The sequence below is a fragment of the Sebastes fasciatus genome, chromosome 15, assembly GCF_043250625.1.
Source record: "Sebastes fasciatus isolate fSebFas1 chromosome 15, fSebFas1.pri, whole genome shotgun sequence".
Lineage (NCBI taxonomy): Eukaryota > Metazoa > Chordata > Actinopteri > Perciformes > Sebastidae > Sebastes > Sebastes fasciatus.
In genome coordinates this window covers 23,091,608-23,108,325 of record NC_133809.1, presented here as the reverse complement: position 1 = coordinate 23,108,325, position 16,718 = coordinate 23,091,608, and the positions used below count along the sequence as shown (strand labels likewise).

At 39.5% G+C, this 16,718-nt stretch overlaps 1 protein-coding gene across 1 annotated transcript; it reads left to right on the top strand.

Annotated features, from left to right (window-relative positions):
• Window positions 1-6,888: 6,888 nt before the first annotated feature.
• On the top strand, window positions 6,889-15,750 carry gnmt (glycine N-methyltransferase). Its single transcript, XM_074660077.1, has 6 exons — window positions 6,889-7,227; window positions 10,580-10,707; window positions 10,870-10,983; window positions 11,298-11,440; window positions 13,634-13,755; window positions 15,416-15,750. The coding sequence occupies exons 1-6, from the start codon at window positions 7,019-7,021 to the stop codon at window positions 15,585-15,587; spliced, it is 888 nt and encodes a 295-aa protein (XP_074516178.1). The 5' UTR covers window positions 6,889-7,018; the 3' UTR covers window positions 15,588-15,750.
• The last annotated feature ends 968 nt before the right edge of the window (window positions 15,751-16,718 follow it).

Here is a 16,718-nt window from a genome sequence, read left to right as displayed (position 1 = left end):
TTACACCCCGACAGCGATCCATTACTGATGAGCTCTGAAAAAGGTACGGGAAAGGGCCGTCATCTGTAGCTGCTGTAATCCTGTAAAAACGTCTACCAATCACTGCCTCGCGGTGCGCTTGGAAAGAACCAATCAGATGCCTCCCTGCTCGTACTCTACCCTTGGCGTGCACCAGCCTGAACTCAAAGCACGTCGCCGCCGCGAGTTTCCTGGAGAATGGAAGAGAAAACTCAGCCAAAAGTAGCACTGCCGCGGTTACTTGTCATGAGGTAGCGTTGTTGAGTTGAGGTCCTCTCTCCGCTCTGTGTGCTCGTGCATGTGTGTGGAGGGCGTTGCCTTGGAAGGAGCCCCAAGGGGACGGGGTATCTTCAAATAAAAAGTCAGTCAGTGGTTTTCTGTAGAAATTTAAAAATAAAGCCAGATGACTATTGAACCTGCAATATTTTTTAAATGTATGTTCCTACTGTCCACTATTAGAGTCTCAAAAAGTGCCATCAGTTCAAAAGTTATGATCAATTTGCTTTTTTTTTTGCTGTTTGATACAAAGATAAATGAAGTTCCTTATCCAACAGAATATAGGGAGTCCATTATGCCTGGGCTCACTGGGGATTCAAATCCTATGTGGTTGTACATGCTGCAGTATAACAAAGTTTCATGCAGATTTTAACAGTTTAGCATCTTATTTCCAACAAAGCTATAGAGTCTCTGCTGACCAGTGGTACCAGGTCACGGCTCTGGATCAGTGTTACTGTTGAAATTCATTCTAGTATCTCCTCACATGAGGGCCCTGTGTACTCCATCACCTTATTCCCCCAGTCCAACTATGACTTTCATTTACAGATTCAATGCATTGTTCTTAGATAGTCAGATATTTTCTCATTAGTTTTGCATTTCAAGATTTCTTATACTATTTTAAGGATGGAAAGACCTGAAAATGAAAGGAAGAACAGCTCAAAACAGCCCATATAGTTTGTCTTTGCTTCTCCATCTCTTCCTTGTAGGATGCCCACGATGAGCTGCTAACTGTACAGTTTTACAAAGCTGTGCAAATAGAGTATTTATTTTACAGTTTACACTTTTCTGGACTTGTTGGACCCCTCTCCCTCTTCATCTGATGCTCCCCAATATCCCTCATCTCCTCGACATCATCATCATCACTCTGGCAATGTAGTCTGACACCCCTGAACCAGTCCTCCCTTTGTGTGGGTGAATTTAGTCACCAGTCTGCCAGCTGAAGGTAGTTGACAAAGTCATTCGGTACACTTTGGTCACAACAGTAACTTTTGCTACGGATATCTTGTTGCAGTTCCTAACAGCTGCCACTAGATATTACTATTGAGACATATTTTACTGATAGTCACTAATTACCTTACTATCTATTCAAAATGACCTACAGCAGAGGAGCCACTCCCTGTAGTTCCAGAAACAAAGAGTACTGACCATTACAGTTTTTCTCAATTGCTTTGGTTAATTTTTTGAAACAGCCTTAACCTTCTCTAAACTGTGAGTGCTATTGTCATAACTGTTTCATGTGACATCACAACTCATTGCATGTTTGCAAAAGGTAGTAACTCATCCAAACCACATCATTAATGCTTCAAAACCTAGTTATTGTGACAGTAAATTGGCCAATGCTACCAAAATTAAAACATGTTTTGTCATGGTGTGAGCCCTGGAAATATTTCTTATATAGAACAAATTTCTGTTTTGTTCTACTTATTTGTTGACACTGACTTCTTACTGTATTATACCGGATTGTCAGTTTTGCTATTGTGTATCGCAATGAGCTTTTTAGATTCCTATTGAATTTTGCATGTGATGGCTCAAACAGTGAAAGAATGTTCTGATCAGCTATAGCCATGTGTGTGGTTAAGTTTTGATTGTGTACATTGTAGAAAATTGTACTTACTCTTTTCCACACACACATGCTAAAAAACGTGCAATTTCCTTGAATGGGTGAGAAATTTAAATCTGTTGTGAACAACAAACTTATTGTTTAGAGATTTCAACTTATTGTTTTGAAAAAAGAAAGTATTTTCATTCAAGAATTGAGCCAAAGCGAATGAGAAAAAAAACTGTAATATGGTACCTCATGGCAACTGGGACCTAACAGGGGTTAACCTGATTTTTTTACAAGTTAAATGGTCAACCAGATCAACTCTGAGATGACCTAGAAAATCCCATTTGTAGACTCCCAGTAATATATCCAATCGGGAGAGTGCTGCCCTTATCTCATTGGGTCTGTTAAGTGTGTTTCTTTTTCTCTCCCAGAAAACAAGCACACCAGATAAGACTTGCTGAAAAACAGGAATTCCAGCATTTAATCAGTGAGAAAAACACCCAGGCTGTAAATGAACATAGAAAACATGACAGGAATCTCATAAGGTGATTGAGAAATTGGAACAAAACAGACCAATTCCTTATCTTTCATAAACATTATGATACTATAATGAAAACAGTGATTACAGATATATAAAGGCATGGTCTAAATCATTCTGAATAAGGTCCCATTGCAGTCAGGAAGTATTTAGGACAAACACATTTTAGTTGAGTTGGTTCTGCACTCCAGTACGTTGACTTTAAATAGTGACTATGAAGTTAAAGTGCTGACTCAGCTTTAATTTAAGGACTTGTTTAGGGTTAGGGTCAGAAGGTCAACAATGGGTCAGTGTAGAAAAGGTCAGATGAATAGTTAAGGAGTTGCAGCCCTCAGTCCTACAAGTTTTCAAGGACCAAAATACATTTAAACGATAAATGTAGATAAAATGAATTCATCATATTTCCCTTGATAATGATCTCTCAGGCCTGCCCATCTTTACTTTCTGCCTGTTTTGGGCCCTTTGGCCTGCAGTCTAGTCTTCAGCAAATAAAATGCATGCTCACCTTAAAAAATCAATATCCACTTATGTGTATGCTGGGGGCATGCCGATTGTCATCTATTGTAGGTAATACACTGAATATGGATAAGTACCTCATACAACCCCACTTCAGAACCCCCAACTATGCTTTTAAGTTGGCCAAATTCATTCAAAAACAAAACACTAAGCACCAAAATTGCAGTTTCGCCTGCCCTGCAGTATTATTTCATATTTTTTACTCATTAAGAGTTTTTAAATGATAGCAAGATAAAACATTTTGTTTGCTTGACAAGCCCTGAAAACACATAAAGCTCAATTACCTAACTGTAAGTTCAACAAAGGACTCTCTGCACAGACGCGTGCATTAATTAGTCTGGGATCCCAGTTTAACCTGTTGGACAAGTCAGCGTGCATCTGTCCTGACAAGATAAATGATTTTGTCAACATTATTAGTGGATTTGGAATAGCAGGCCGAACTCCGTGACCTCATTCTGCCGTGGTTTGTGTTCTCTTGAAAACAAGTCTATGTGACTAACAGACAGCATATTGTAAAGTGGGAGTGCAGAGTTGATAAGACCGGGTGGTACAAACCTAACCTGGATGGCACCGGTTGTGGCTGACACAACCTCACCTCTGTCCGTAAATACATGGTCCTTTGTGAACTTGGTCAGCCAATCACAACAGGAGGAGTTCCTTTTTTGGAAGTGAGCAAAAAAAAAAAAAGCTTTGGTTGTCTCTTATGTGCTGATACCCTCTGAGAGAATTTTAGTTTGGCTATACATTTGTGTTGCTTTGTTCTGAATTTGGTTTTATGCATTGTTTTGCAACCTGTTTTTTGTTTCAGATATATTATTGTGTTTCATGAGTTCATGTCCTTGCACCGAGCGTTTAGATAAGTGATAAGATAAGATAAGATAGAACTTTATTAATACAACAAAATTACAACAAGTTCAAGTGTATAAAATAGCACCAGTGCCTAACAGAATACAAATTAAGTAAGATACATTTAGTAAAATTAGTAAATAAGATAAGATAAATCAAATAAAAAAGGTAAAGTAAGCTAACAAACAGAAACATAAGTAATATTGCACATGTTGGACATTAATATTGCACACAATGAACAGTGATATTGCACATGAGAATGTAAAAAGTAGTATTGCACATGATTTGATGTGCACTCAAGTTGATAATTATTGTTGTTGTGGCATAAAATTGCAATTACATTTCTGCTAACTTCATTGTTATAATTTTGTAAAACTTTTGCATACATTAAATCAGGGCTTTCCAAAGTTGGCCCGCCATCAGGTTTGATTTGGCCCGCCAGATGTTAGCAATTTTTTATTTTATCAAAAGACCCGACCGACTTTTCTGTCTTTTGGAGGCCGTACCAGGCTCGGGTTTATGGTTAGAAGATAGTGGCATCATATGAAACTAGAAAACCTAAGGACTCTATTTGTACCATATCATGTCATATTAGCTTGTCAGGAAGGACGCTAAAACCCTTAAGTTGGGCTAAATGTTGGAGAGGAAAAACTGTCATGGCCATTTGTCAAAGGGTCCCCTGACCTCTGACCTCCAGATATGTGAATGTAAATGGGTTCTATGGGTACCCACAAGTCTCCCCTTTACAGACATGCCTACTTTATAATAATCTTTTGCAGTTTTGGGGGAAACATGCAGTTTTTTTAATGCAGTATACATGTGTTATTTTTGCCTATTCTAAAAAATAGTGTATTTTAATATTTCTACATACTGGAAATGCAGTCTTGGAAATGCATACATTGCATAAATGAGCCCAAATGTATTCAGCAGGTGGGTTTTAAGGGGCTAACTATGTAGGGGAGAGTGGGGTAAGATGAGCCAATTTTTACTTATGCTGTCCTCGAGGTTAGGAAAAATGAGACAGAAGTCAAATGAAAACATGAACCTTAAATTCAGGATCTCTCCTATCAAATGAAATGATCAGCATGCATCCATCACAAAGCTGTCTGAAAAAAATGACCTTCCCAAAAAAAGTGCTCCTGTGGCTCAACTTGCCCCAGGTAAGGGGTAAGTTGATCCGAGTCAGTGGGTAAGTTGAGCCATCGTGGGGTAAACTGAACATCTGAGTTTTTAAGTTTAAACCTCAGCATAAGTGTGTTAACAAACAGTTTCACAGTTATGAACTTGTGAGAACAAACCACCTGTGAGTTTCAAGACCATTGAACAATCAAAATATCATTCAATATTCGACTATATCCCAGTCGTCAAGGTTGCAGTGAAATATGAACTGTTGCTCCCTCCTTGCAGTTCCTCCAGTCTTTTGAGGTTGAGGTAGCTCCTTCAGCACATCACTCAGTGGAAAAGATGCCTCATCCTTTTCCTTGAATACAAAGGTGGGCTTCTCACGTCAAGTGTTCCCCCGGATTCTTCTGAGAAATCTTGCACTCACTTCGTTGCCCTCCAGGCTCTCAACCAAGCCAATGTAATGGTAGCTTCTGCCTTTGGATACAAAGTTTACTATGACAAAGTCACCAACTAACAGATCTGTGATGTCTGATTCACTTCTCTCATCATTAGAACTCTCATGCTCAGAAGTGTCATCAAATGGGATGGCATCACACTCTCCTCAGAACTGCTGTACGCTGTGATTTTCGTCTTGGTCTTTGGTTTGACCTAGGCCTACCTGCTAAACCCTGCTCTTTCCAGTTGTTGGGGACGGGAAGGTTGTTCTTTCTGCCAATTCCAATGCCAGTTCACAGCATTTCTTTGGAGTAAGGCCGTGGAACTGTTCAGCCAGCTTCTTGATATGGTCTGCAAGCTCCTTCTCTACCACCTCTGTGAGGACCCTCTTTGCCTCTGCTGTTCCACTGTAACCAACTGTTTTTACTTCCTTTATCTCCCTCTTCTATAAAGGTTAACACATAAAAAAATCAAACCAAGTTGTGTAACACTCAACAGTAATACCATTTTATACTTCAGAGAATTCATTTGGTTAATTTATGGTGGGGTAAATTGAGCCAGTGGCTCGGAATAATAGTAGAATATTAGTGTGCCAGTGGCTCAACTTACCCCATAGCCTTTGGCTCACTTTGCCCCATAGCTACCATTTTGGAAAAAATGGCCTAGCTTAGCAATTCAGGCTAATCTTTAGCGAAGGGATTAACATGGTGTTATATCTTAGTAAATCACCAACGTGTATAATATATTTTTTTAGACCTGGATACATTTGCTTTGACCTAACATTCATTATTCCTGACATGCAGAAAATTTACTTTGACTGGGAAAAAACTGTTTTTGGTGTAAAAAAGTACTTACTACTTCTCCCATGTGCTTAACTCCATCACAGCAAGATAGAAATGATGGGTACTTCCTAAAATAATGGTCACATGACAAAACATAATCACAGTTGCCAAGATAGAGGGGGTGGGTCAACTTACCCACTGGCTCATCTTACCCCACTCTCCCCTACAACATATTCAATTAAGGGAACTTGGGATCCTAGTACCATTTTGCATCTTAATAATACAATACAATAGGGGTTTAATTTTGGCCCGTGGCCCTCCATTGAGTTCTGGTTTTGGCCCTCCAAGGGAAAGGTTTGGGCACCCTTGCATTAAATATTTCACAAGCACTGTGTCCAAGCTGTATGATGAAATCATGAATGTTGAAATGTATGAGTTGGAAATAAAATTGAGCATTTTGATGCCCTGAGTTTATCCTCACAGGCAACACCTTCCTCTACGCTTTATGACTACAAATTCTGCCTTCAGCAGGCTGCCTAGCCTCAAACACGTCTGTAACCTAAACACCTGTTACCTAAAGTATCTAATTTACCTGGTTGTACGTTACTATATAGTGCAATATAGTATGTAAATGACCCTGGGAGACGAATTGAGGGTAATAATACATTATGAATCACGTCAGGCACGTTTGGTAACGTAAACACGGAAGTGGTGCGTCCCTCCTGCAGCTTCATCCAATCAGAAAGTAGGCGTCAGCTCAGAGCACAGTGTCATTGGGTTGAAGTTTGTCCCCCTTTATATAAATAATAACAACCGGATTCTGAGCTAGCATGTGGAGAGAGTACCTATCAGCTAAGTAGCTCTCTTTCAGACACATTTGAAAGCAGCCAGGTTGCTGAATATCTCCCTCAAAGCAGCAGCAGTAGCAGCAGCAGCATGTCAGTGGACAGCGTGTTCAGGACCCGCTCTCTCGGTGTGGCCGCCGAGGGTCTGCCCGACCAGTATGCCGACGGCAAGGCAGCGAAAGTCTGGGAGCTGTACATCGGAGACACGCGGAGTAGGACGCAGGAATACAAGAGCTGGGTGGTGTCTTATCTGAAAGAGCAAGGGGTGCGGAAAGTGCTGGATGTAGCCTGCGGAACAGGGTAATGTCAGAGAGAGGGGTTTAAATTTGGGGCTGGTTGTGAACGTCTCACCAAACTCCATTCAACTTTTGTTCAAGTTAACGTATACCCGTGTATATCAGCGAAAGTAACACCTCCAGTCCATGTTTTTATACATTTTATATATTTGCACAACCCAATCTTTAATTCGGCATTACTTCTATACATTAAATCTAGGCCGACTCAGTAGTTTTTACACTGAGAGAGGGGGGGTTTCAATTTGGGGCTGGTTGTGAACGTCTCACCAAACTCCATTCAACATTTGTGCAAGTTAACGCATACCCGTGTATATCAACAAAAGTAACACCTCCAGTCAACATTTTTTATACATTTTTTATATTTGCACAACCCAATCTTTAATTCGGCATTAGTACTATACATCAAATCTACATTATTTCAATAAGTGTGTTCATATTTTTTAGTTGTAGCAACAGTATAGAGCGAGATCTATTGACAAGTTGCAATGCCAAAAGATGTGCAGAGTTGTTATTAAGTGTGTGTCGAATATGAAGGCTACACAATGGTGTACTAGTTGTGTATTTAAGGAGTTATGCAACGTGCTGATCAAAATTGGGCTCCCATAATTACCCACCAGGCTGGTTGTGAACGTCTCACCAAACTCCATTCAACATTTATTCAAGTTAATGCATACTCTTGTATATCAGCAAAAGTAACACCTCCAGTCCACTTTTTTATACGTTTTATATATTTGCACAACCCAATCTTTAATTCGGCATTAGTTCTATATACATCAAATATATTATTATTATTTCAATAAATTCACAAGTGTGTTCATATTTTGTTTATAGCTTATTTTGTATATTGTATATTGGTAGAATTTTTTTTTTATTATTATTTTATTCTAACATTTTTATCTATTCTTTTGTTATTATACTGTTTACTTGCAACAACAAAACCAACGGAAATTCCTAGTGTATACCTCTTACACCTGGCAATAAACACCATTCTGATTCTGATATTTTGAGTTGTAGCAACAGTATAGAGCGAGATCTGTTGAAAAGTTGCAATGCCAAAAGATGTGCAGAGTTGTTATTAAGTGTGTCGAATTGAAGGCTGCACCCAAATGGTGCACTAGGTGTGTATTTAAGGAGTTATGCAACGTGCTGATCAAAATTCGGGCTCCCATAGTTACCCACCAGGTTTGTGAATGGGTGTGACCATGCTTGAAAGTACAGAATGCAATCCTGCAGCTCCAGAGCAGAGTCTAAAAAGATGTGATTCTTTGCCACGTTTACACTGTTTCTCATTTCAGTTTGTTTTTTTTAATATACAGTATATTTTTTGACTTTCTTGTGCTTGATGGAGCCATATACAAATATATAAGAAAGTTTTTTAAACCTGCATAAAAGAGTTAATTTCAGTAAAAAATAATTAATTCTGAAAAAAGTATTCAATGTGGCTTTTTTGTTCTGTAATAAATAAGTTGGATTATCTATCTCTTTGTAGATAATCAAGTTAGTCTGACCTTCCTGGAATTTCAACCCCGCTGACCCTTTTAACGCTGGACAAAATCCGGATTAGGCCGGAGAGTAATGAATGAAAGTGCAGAGTTGCACCGGCCACTGTGCCAGTTCCTGCCTCCGGCTGCAGTCTGGAGCTGGGACCATGAGCTTGATTAAAATTGGCTTTATGTTACAACCAAGACGGCTTATATGGCCTGAACAAAAGCCTCAAGATACAAATTGTTGTTGTGCAGATCTATATACATGTTATGTACTGTTTGTTAAAGTGGATGCTATCTGCTGAATGAGTGCGAGATAGTAGAAGGTGGGTTCAACTCGTTCTGGGTTGCTGCATTGAGTTTTGACTGGTTCCATGCAGTCTGTTTACCTCTGCTGATAGTGTATCTGTGTGCTGGAACAACAGCAAGGCCACTGGCTGAACTCAGACAAGAGGACAACATACTTTAACCTGTCTGATGTAGCCCCTCAATTCACCTCAAATTGGTCTTTCTGTCAGGGAGATGCAATATTATCATTTATTTTGTCATCGAATGGCATTTACAACAGGATTTTACGCCCTCTATTAGTTTAGTCGAGCCATCTGCAAAATGGGCTACTGAAATGTATTTTTTATATCACCTAAAAGCCGTTATTACAGCCACTTCTATTTGGCTGATAAATATTACAGAACCTAATAATCTTTATCATAATGCCCTCCACTGTTGGTTGACACCACTATCATTTGCATCTCAAAAATAGACATTGTGAAGCTCTATATCGCACATATGGCTGCTATGGAGGAACCACACTCCATAGTAGAAGTGTGCATCGGCTGCATAACCATCTGGGGCGATGTAAACACGCTCACAGTGGAATGAGGTTACAAATGGCCTCACTATTTTTGGCTGTCTAAATGTGACTGTGATGCCGGACTCTCCAGTTGTTCTGCCGTCAGAATTTAGCGGCGGCTTATGCAAGAGCAGAAGCTGCAGATCACGCTTTCAATTAAGGCTACAATCGTCATTACTTAAAGATGTATTACCTTGATCTGAACCACAGAGGATCTTTTCGGTGCTTTTGTTTTGCCTGAGATTTATATTGCGTTATTGCAAGTGAACCAAAGCTTGTAGAAAAAAATGTTGCCTTAACCTCAAGAACAATGTTTAATTTGAGCTTGTAGTTGTACTCCTCTGTCTGTATTCTTACTGTCAGTTTGCTTGGTCTCACTGTTGTTTTTGTATTTCCATGCTGTTGTATATTATCTTGCAGTTACCCAGTTGCTGTTAATGATTGCAGGTTTTTTTCAGGTCATTTTGCAATGAATCTTGCTCATGTGTTGCTTTTTAACGTGGACCAATTTGATTCAGACGTTTGAATTTTTCCATTGCTCTTGCATATTGCTTAACATTAACTCTCAACTAGTAACTATTTGGAAAGAGTTCAAATTGCACAAGAGGCTTCAAAAGGACGATAATCCAAAGAAAACTCCACAGCCTCATTTCAGACTGTGTTTTGGCCAGAGTTCATGTTGTTCTGTTGGCCAGGCTTTCTAAGCATGAGGAGCTACTGACTATCACATATCAACCATCTCTATATTCCTGTAAAACATTAAGAAGTTGATGACATTCTGAAGAAACTGTGTTGCTGTTTTAAGACGAGGAAAGGTTATTTCTGTTGTCACCAGCTAAAATTAGTTTAGGAGCACACATTCTTGTTTGACCACAACTGACCTCACTGTGTATGCGCTGTATGCTCACTGTGAACATACATACAGTCGTGTCTTTAGTGTGTTATAAGCAGAGCTTTTGAGGTTATGCTGTTATTTTTATACAGAACTTGTATTTACAGAGCATACGTGTTTTATTTTGTAGAGTTGACTCCATCATGTTGGTGGAGGAGAACTTTAACATGGTGAGCGTGGACGCCAGCGACAAAATGCTCAAGTACGCGCTGAAGTCGAGATGGGAGAGAAGAAAAGAGCCAGCTTTTGACCAGTGGGGTACGGCATTTTTCATTTTGTTAATTGTCATGTTTGAATGTTGAAAACACTTTTAAAGTTACTTAAACCGTCGTCTTTGTTGGATAAGCTGAGCATGATATTTTAGATCATCAGGTGACATCCTCATTAATGTCCTCTTTATGTTTCCTTCTTATCCCTCAGTGATTGAAGAGGCCAACTGGTTGACGTTATCAGAGGATATTCAGAAACCAGGTGCTGGCTTTGATGCTGTTATCTGCCTCGGGAACTCATTCGCCCACTTACCAGACTTTAAAGGTACGTGAGAGATAAAGCGACAGAGTCATTACTTAAAGCAATCAATTTTTTCCAATGACATCTTTCACATTGTTCTTGAGTTTGCTAGGTAAAAAAAAAAAAAAAAAAAAAACTTTTGCTGGATTCTCCTCAATCACAATAAGAACCAAAGATATATTGGTATATTGCAGTCCATCTCCAACCAATCAAAATCTCTCCTGGAATTGATGCCAATGATGAATTAATGTCAAGCTATTAATAATCTCTTATTCAAACAATGTGATTTAATTGAGCATCTTTCCATTGATGCTGTATGATCATGTTATTGCTCTTAGGGGACCAGAGTGACCAAAAGTTGGCCCTTCAGAATATTGCCAGTATGGTCAGACCAGGAGGGATCCTCATCATTGACCACCGTAATTACGACTACATCCTGGAGACCGGCATGGCACCACAAGGCAAAAATATCTACTACAAGGTACTAAACTTAATGGAGTTAGGAATGTTTTTGTTTTGACAAAGGTGCAAATTGACATGTCGATGGTTCATTTTGTGACCCATCCAACCTTATTGCCCTGTATCTGATTTTCACCAGCAACAGCTTCATCCTCCCTCTGCATTTACACACGATGTGTTCAGGCACAGTATTGAGTGTAGGTCACCTGTGTTTTTTGTCCAACACACAATCACTGTAGTTACATGCGTAAAACAGAAGAAGATGGACTTCAGGAGTAAAAAAATGTACTTTGGGTAACTTTTATGCGCATATATTGCGAGTGAAATGTGAGCCGTTACGCAGCCGGTATAGACAGTTGGATTGATTAAAATAGAAGCAAATCTGTTCTGTTAGACGCCAATGAGACAGAATCAGAGTCAGAAATACTTTACTGATCCCGAGGGGGGGAAATTGGGAAGAGACGGACGACTAAAAAAACACGGCTGAAAGGCCTCCTGTATGAGGTGTGCTGAAGGTCACAGCTGGTGTACTGTTTACTGACTCTTCATAATCGGACCATTAACATCTACAATTGCCTTGTCACCTACCCGCTTAGCATGAAACCTCCTCGTCATTAAGGTGGTTTCATTGAGTCTGATAACTTTTATAAAAGTGCAAGTGCCCAGGGCTTAATACCTGCTAACTATATTTCTAGCTTGGTCAAATTCTCCAACAAACAGGCTGCGTTTGTTGGTGGGAAACCAGTTGGTGGCCCCATGTGTTTCAAAGAAATCATGAGTCTGTCTACATCCTCCTCAGGCAACAGTGTCAGTTAGCAGCAACAACGACTGCAGTAAATGGGGAATTGAAATTGAAACTGAAAAATGATGCAAGGACATTGGTTTATTTCAATGTAGCACATGTTATGTCAAGAATTAATATATTACCAGGCGTGACAGCGTGTGGCTGGTATTGTTTTCACCTTGTGAGTCTGTGTGCGAGTCATTATGGCGAAATGTGGTCGTAGAGAAACCTACTGCAGCGGGAACTACCACAGATGCGGTTTTGAGTACTTTGCCAGGTGTTTGTATTTCTGTCTGTCTGTGGACAGATTTTTGTCAACGCGATATCGTCACAACCGTGAAAGATGTAGTCATGAAGTCAGTCTGTAGATTAAGTGTTGTTTCTCAACCATTTTGATTATGAAGTTCTTCTTATTTCATTCTCTCATATATGAAACTAGCCTGTTGAATGAACAGGCTAGTTTTGGGAATGATTCCTCAAGAAAAGTGAAATGCATTACAAGCCTGTTAAGAGACTACTTAAATATGTCAAAAGAAGAACAAAGCCATCAGCCTGAACGGCACAAAAAAAGACTGTTTTTAATCTAGATCTTTGCTCTATCTGACACTTCATTGCTTTGAGAAGAAGAGTTGGACAGACAGAATTGTTTATGAATGGTTTATTTACACCATCCCTAGCAGCAGCTGAGTTTAAGACCTAAATCTCTATCCAGAGCCTGCCGGATATTGTGAGATTTCCAATGAAATGGCCCTGGAGAAACAGAAGGAAATGGGGATGAAATTGTCAGGTTTTAAGACTATTTTGGCAGTCGGGGAGAAAAACAGGAGTACTGCGGAAGAAATTCCATTTGGGAAGATGGGGAAAATAACCTGTGTGTGTTCATATGTGGCTTAAAATGACGTGTAGCATCTACTTTGTAGCTCAAATGCGCATTTATTTGCATAGAGTATAGTACCATGACGGCATACGTCTGGGTTCAGTTATCTAAAGTTGAATTAAACAACCAAACCCTGCAATTTATTATCCGTCTTATTGGCAAAAGCTGAAAGATATGATACGGAAATATAAAGATATAACAGCAGATGCCAACAGCAATGAGCTTATATTTGATTTATTTTCCACAAAACAAGCTCCATATTCTTTAATCCAGCCAAAGCAGGAAGTAACCAGCTGGAAGGCCTAAATAGAAATACTAAGTCAACAGTCGTGTGCTCGAGCAAAATCCACTTCTGATACCTCTGTAATCCCAGAGTCTGCTCTCGTGGTCCAACTCCTTACTACTCCATAACAGTGAGAGCTACCTTCTGGTTTTTGTTCAGTCACTGCTCACTCTCGGTCACTACTGAAGAAAAGAGGAAAAGGTCATGAGAGGTGATTTTGACGCCTAATACTCAGCAACGTGTTTCATAAATGTGTGTGTTTGTGTTGTAGAGTGATCTAACTCAGGAGATCTCCACTTCGGTGCTGTGGGTCGACAATAAGCCCCATATGATCACTTTGGACTACACCATCCACGTGCCCAAGGCCACCCTTCAAAGTCTTCCTGAAGTCAGGTAGGTCAGCCCTGACAGCAGCATTAAAGTGTCAAAACCCACTGCTACTTACTAGGGCTTGATAATATGGAGGGGAAAAGCCTCTACTATGGTAAACTGTATATCATTTTATGTTTTGATATCTCGATATAAAACATTTTCTGGAGAATTAATTGAATAATTGCTAATGCATTAAGAGATAACCGGAAATTGATTTCTGTCAAAGTTAACGCAATAATAACGTGTTAACCATGTCATACTAGCTTGTCGCAAAGGAGGTTAAATAACGCTCCAAAATTACGCTAAATTTTGGCGAGGAAAAACTAGCATGACCATTTTCGAAGGGGTCCCTTGACCTTTGACCTCAAGTGGAGCAAGTCACAGTCAAGTCAGCACACTGACACACTGACAGCTGTTGTTGCCTGTTGGGTTTGAGTTTGCCATGTTGTGATTTGAGCATATTGTTTTGCTTAATGCAGTACCTGTGAGGGTTTCTGGACAATATTTGTCATTGTTTTGTGTTGGTAATTGATTTTCAATAATAAATATATACATACATTTGCATAAAGCAGCATATTTGCCCACTCCCATGTTGATAAGAGTATTAAATACTTGACAAATCTCCCTTTAAGGTACATTTTGGACAACATTTTTTATTAATTAATTTGTAATTAATCCAGATTAAATACTATGCAGCCTTAATAAGCCCTGCATAGACTGCCACTAACCAACAAATTGCACACTGCCCGTCATATGACACACTGTAGTCATTCACAGTAGTGTACTGTGTGCGATTAATCCCGCTTAAATATTTTAATCGATTGACAGCAAATCAAATACAGGCCAGTATTGACAATAAGCAGTTTTGTTTAATAATTTGCATGGCCTCATACAGTACACCCAGAGATGTTTAGGGATAGTTAGAGGGCGGATACAACATGCACTGAAATTCTCTTCGGTTAAAATTGAACAACAGCCATTTTTTAAAAAAGTGATATTATTCTGGAGGCTATATAACATGATGAAAGAAATACTGCAGGGCCTTGCCCTAACTGCCTATTTGTTCAAGAGCTACAATAAAACGTGTTTGGCAGAAGATAAACATTGATCTGCTGGATTTCAAGCAGCGATTACTACCCGACTGCAAAGAGGTGCTATGAGACAAACTTGCGAAAGAGTAATCACACTTCAAGATATCTTTTTCAAGCTTCCGAACCGTAATCGTTAGGATCAGGACACAAATTGACGACACAGTAATAACTCTCCTATAACAGCCGCTGTCGAAGTTAACCAGTATCCTGTCATCTTACAAGCAGTTTTACCGTTTTGCCGTGACATACAGTACTTGTGACAGATAATGTTCTGACACCTCCTGTTTTTTTTGGTGCATATTCAGAGCAGTGTCAACTTTGCATTCAATTTATTAAATTACTCTTCAGGCATCATTAAAATGCATTAGTTAGGATATAATAATGACGAAGATCCTTTGGAATAAAACGTTACCTCAGAAGCATTCTCTAGTGTTTAGTGAGCATACAAGACTCTCTTGTAATGTTGTTTTCTGAACTCCCTTACAGTCAAGGTCGATGAGCTCTCTCACCAGACCATGTTAGACACAATAGAGAGTTACCTTTTAAAGAGTTGAAATCTAATGTGTGCGTGCATTATTTGTCCTCCACAGTAAATTCCGTCTGTCCTACTACCCTCATCGTCTGGAGAGCTTCAAGGGTTTACTGAACGAGGCCTTCAGCGGCAAAATGGAGCACAGCGTCTACGGAGATTTCAAGACGTATGTCCCGGGCCAGACCGAGGCCCCGTGCTACTTCATCCACGTCTGTAAAAAAACAGCCTAAGAGCCCAACTTGCTGCGCACAAACACACACATACACACACACACACACACACACTGCTAAGAAAATAATAGCTTTGAACATGCTCCCATTGTCCTCCAGATTTGGGCAAAATTCTATTTGAATATGTTTTAAAAGATATTTCATCTTAGATCGATGTAACAAATGGTGGAATGATAATCATTATATAAGGAAATATATTAACAGAGATTTTTTTTTCTATGCTTCTGGAAAGTTGTAATTCATACAATTTGCTACAAGTTTTCATTTTCTCTAATGATTTTAAAAAATGATGTACGCTAAAATGTTAAAGCAGCAGAGCCTCTTTGGCTTTATCAGGAACAATTGCTTGATTCTAATCTCTATTTTGACTTAAAACCCAATTCCTAAAATGCTCCAATAGTAACAGTCTAACGCCGAAAAAACACCAAACAGCGCAATAATTTTTCTGCGGCCGGGAGGCGTGTTCGTGTGTTTCATGTCACAGGAGTCACAGGACTCAGTTAACTGATTGGCTGTAGGTACTCTCTGGCCGCACTTTGCCGCTAAAAGTTATACTATCCCCAACTTTTAGCGTGGCCACACTTTGCCGTAGAATCAAAAGGCCGCAGCTTGCTGAGCTCGGGGGAGCGGCCGACGCAGCTTTCCATAGACATTGCATGGCAGCTCGCCGCAGTTCAACGCTGCCCTGGTGTGGTTTTTTGGCGTAAAAAGGTCAAAGCTAGTTCGAAAAAATATATTCAAAATACATTGGACCACTGTTTTGCCCATATCTGGTTATTTTCCCCAATGTACCGTGTGCTGGGTTTTTAACCTTGCTTCCTCCTCTCTTCCCCACCTTTCTGAACTTCGACATACACAATGAACATGTTTCAAAATGGTGCTGTACATTAATGATATTCCTCATGATAGAACACTTGATATTAATCACCAGTAATGTACAAAAGTGCTAAGATATATTCTTAGACTTTCATATTTTGTAAGTTTACCACAAGGGTCTTAAAAACACAGCTGTGTTTTGTGAATACGGTAGCCGTTCTTTTGCTTGTATTTTTTGAGCTGGAAAAGGAAAAAAAAGCGGATCTCATTCTGGCACTACTGCCTTTAAGTTCAGGCAAATCTGGCACAGCACAA